This window comes from Populus euphratica, unplaced genomic scaffold (genome assembly GCF_000495115.2).
Source record: "Populus euphratica unplaced genomic scaffold, PopEup_1.0 scaffold87.1, whole genome shotgun sequence".
NCBI classification, from domain to species: domain Eukaryota; kingdom Viridiplantae; phylum Streptophyta; class Magnoliopsida; order Malpighiales; family Salicaceae; genus Populus; species Populus euphratica.
Genome location: NW_011499900.1, coordinates 927853 through 930723, shown reverse-complemented (window position 1 = coordinate 930723; position 2871 = coordinate 927853). Strand labels below are relative to the sequence as shown.

Below are 2871 nucleotides of genomic sequence, written 5' to 3'. Positions count from 1 at the left end.
CACATAAAAAATGGGAGTGGATAAACAAAGAAAAAGGAGTTAATTATATCTTTATTTTGAGATAATTCCAATTAATTGAAACTGGACCGAATAATGAATTTAGCTACAAAAAGTTTGATGGTTCATGCACATAAAAGCATAATTAATTCTATTGAATGGGGTTAGTGCCGTATTTGATCCCCTGCTAGAAATTATATCTTTTTTTGGTCCTTATAATATATATTTCACTCTAATATCATCCTTTAACTACTCATTTCTTAAATCATTAGTCCTTCTCAACTGCCATACTAACAAGCATGACAATTGATGGAAGGAGCACATGGCAAATAATTCCAAGTAAGGAGACGACACCAAAGACAAGGCCTGTCCTCGACTCCCTCTGAAAAAGATTGAGTAATTTCTTAAATTTGGGCAAATGATGGAATAATATGTGATTTTACTGACAATTAAAGAAATAAATATAGAACATAGAATATAGATCGATAGATAAAATATTCTCCATGGAATATGTGATCAGCCTAGTTATATTCAAGACTAAAAAAACAATAAAAAATAAGGGTAAGGACATCAAGGAGAGAAGATCAAGAGTGTAGGGACCGAAGGCACAATTAACCTCACGAATCTTTGAAAATATCCAACTTGGCAAGAGGGTGAACCGAAGAACCTTCTTGGACCAGGATTTAGGAAAGCAAAAGGAAGCTTTGCAATAAAGTGGCAAACACACTGCACAGAGTCCTAGGTCATGTCAAACAAAGGTTAAATAACAACCCCCCGTATTAAGCAGTTTGCCCAGCGGTTTCCAGTGGGAGGAGACTTCTTCTAAGCGAAGTCACTTCTACAGTGACGCCATCTGATATCGAACCATAGAGTGACCGGTGGTTAGTTTGTTATAACATGGCACAACAATCCGTTGCCCCCTTTGAGCTTGATTTTGTTGATGATTTTTACTTCTCAGCGCTCTTTGATGAAGAGCAAGAAGAAGGAGGAGGAGGAGGAGAAATATTTGAAGTATCAGATGCCAAATATGCAGAAGAGTTGCAATTCCAGGAGACGTTGATGGGTTCTGTCATCGTTTCTCAAATGAAAAACATTGGGCCATCACCGATGATGATGGAAGGAATCCCAGTGGTGCTTCCTATTTCAGATCAGCCTATGCGTATGGAGATCATCGATTTAGAAGCCGGTGAGTCTTCTTTAACTTTCTGTGAGATTTGTGCTGAGAGAAAAGAGAATGATCAAATGTTCAAAACTGAGAGCTGTGCTCACTTATTTTGCAATGACTGCATAAGCAGACATGTGGCCACTAAGGTCCAAGACAACATTAGAATAGTTACTTGCCCTGGGTTGAGCTGCACGGCTGTCCTTGAATTGGACACCTGCAGGCCTGTACTGACTAGGGGAGTGATTGATCTTTGGGAGGAGGCATTATGTGAAGAGGTGATTAATGCATCCCAGAGGTTTTACTGTCCATTCAAGGATTGTTCAGCTTTGTTGGTTGATGATAATGAAGGAGAACCAATTAGAGAATCTGAATGCCCCATCTGCCATAGATTGTTCTGTGCTCGGTGTTCTGTGCCTTGGCATCCTGGGGTTGAATGTGATGAGTACCAGAGGCTGAATGAGGACGAGAGAGGGAGAGAAGATCTCATGGTGAGGGAACTTGCCAAGGACAAGAAATGGGGTAGATGCCCTAAGTGCAAGTTCTATGTGGAAAGAACAGAAGGTTGTCCTCACATGGTCTGCAGGTCAGTTTGTCTTTCGTTGTCATTACAATTCAAAACTTGTTTATTACTACATAATTTTTCTTTAATTACACAAGTTTCTGTCACTGATGATCTTTTACTCATTGCTAATTTTAACCAAACATTGTGATTTGTATAGATAGGAGCATAGAGAAAGAGGCCTCAAACTGCAACTATAAACAGCATTTAGTAACTTTGAACTACATATCTATGCAAGTACATTGGAGTTTCTTTTTTTAACATATGATCATAAATGCAGGTGTAGGTTTGAGTTTTGCTATGGGTGTGAAGAACAATGGGGCCAAACTCATGGAGGATGCACTAGGAAATAAGAAGCAGACCAAGCCTCAGAGAAGTAGTATAACCATCAACCACGTTGTAAAGAAGAAACTACTAGTAAGTTGTTTTTAGGTATTCAGCAAGAAGGTGTGTCAAGGAATGAAGCTACAGTAGCCATGCTATTTGTATCTTGTAATGGTCTGACTGCAAAATGTACTAAGAAATTTCTAATGCTCTAGCCTCTATCAGTGCATTTCTTCTTCTTTCACCTTGTTCTTGCTGTTCTTTTCTTTTCTTTTCCTTTCAGACAAGTCTCTCCATCAATGCTATTTGCAACTTAAGTAAGATTTTGATGACAAATTAGATATAATTGAGTGCTGTAGCTTTGTTCTTCCTGATGCAATTGTTAACTTTATGCTTTGTGAGATTCATCCAGAATCTTTCATCCATTTCAGAGGAGTATATGATGTCTGTCAAGTTCTTGCTACTCTTAGTTTAAGGATATCACTCACATGACCATAACTAGGAAAAATATTTCCCGTGACTTGTGAGAGAGTTTAGCCATTTTCTAAGGTATCTTGCTCAAGTTGCAGCGAGTTTTTCTTCATTTTTTGCCATCACCATTGCACCAAAGATCCATAGTTGAAAAACCTTCATATATGTTCATCCCGTTCCACGAGTTTCTCACCCCCATCCTGTAAATATTGGTGAGGAAAGGACAGAGGCATCGTAGAAGCCATCCATTAATCTCCTGAAAATTTTCCCATCCTGTAAATTTCTTTCGTTCACACTTGACCATTATGCTTCTCGATTGAATTTGGTGAGGAGAGGCAGTGGCAGAGGCATCGTG

General features: G+C 38.8%; 1 protein-coding gene across 1 annotated transcript; it reads left to right on the top strand.

The window, feature by feature from the left end:
* Positions 1-659: 659 nt before the first annotated feature.
* LOC105132687 (probable E3 ubiquitin-protein ligase RNF217) lies at positions 660-2412 on the top strand. Its single transcript, XM_011036318.1, has 2 exons — positions 660-1745; positions 2002-2412. The coding sequence occupies exons 1-2, from the start codon at positions 895-897 to the stop codon at positions 2072-2074; spliced, it is 924 nt and encodes a 307-aa protein (XP_011034620.1). The 5' UTR covers positions 660-894; the 3' UTR covers positions 2075-2412.
* The last annotated feature ends 459 nt before the right edge of the window (positions 2413-2871 follow it).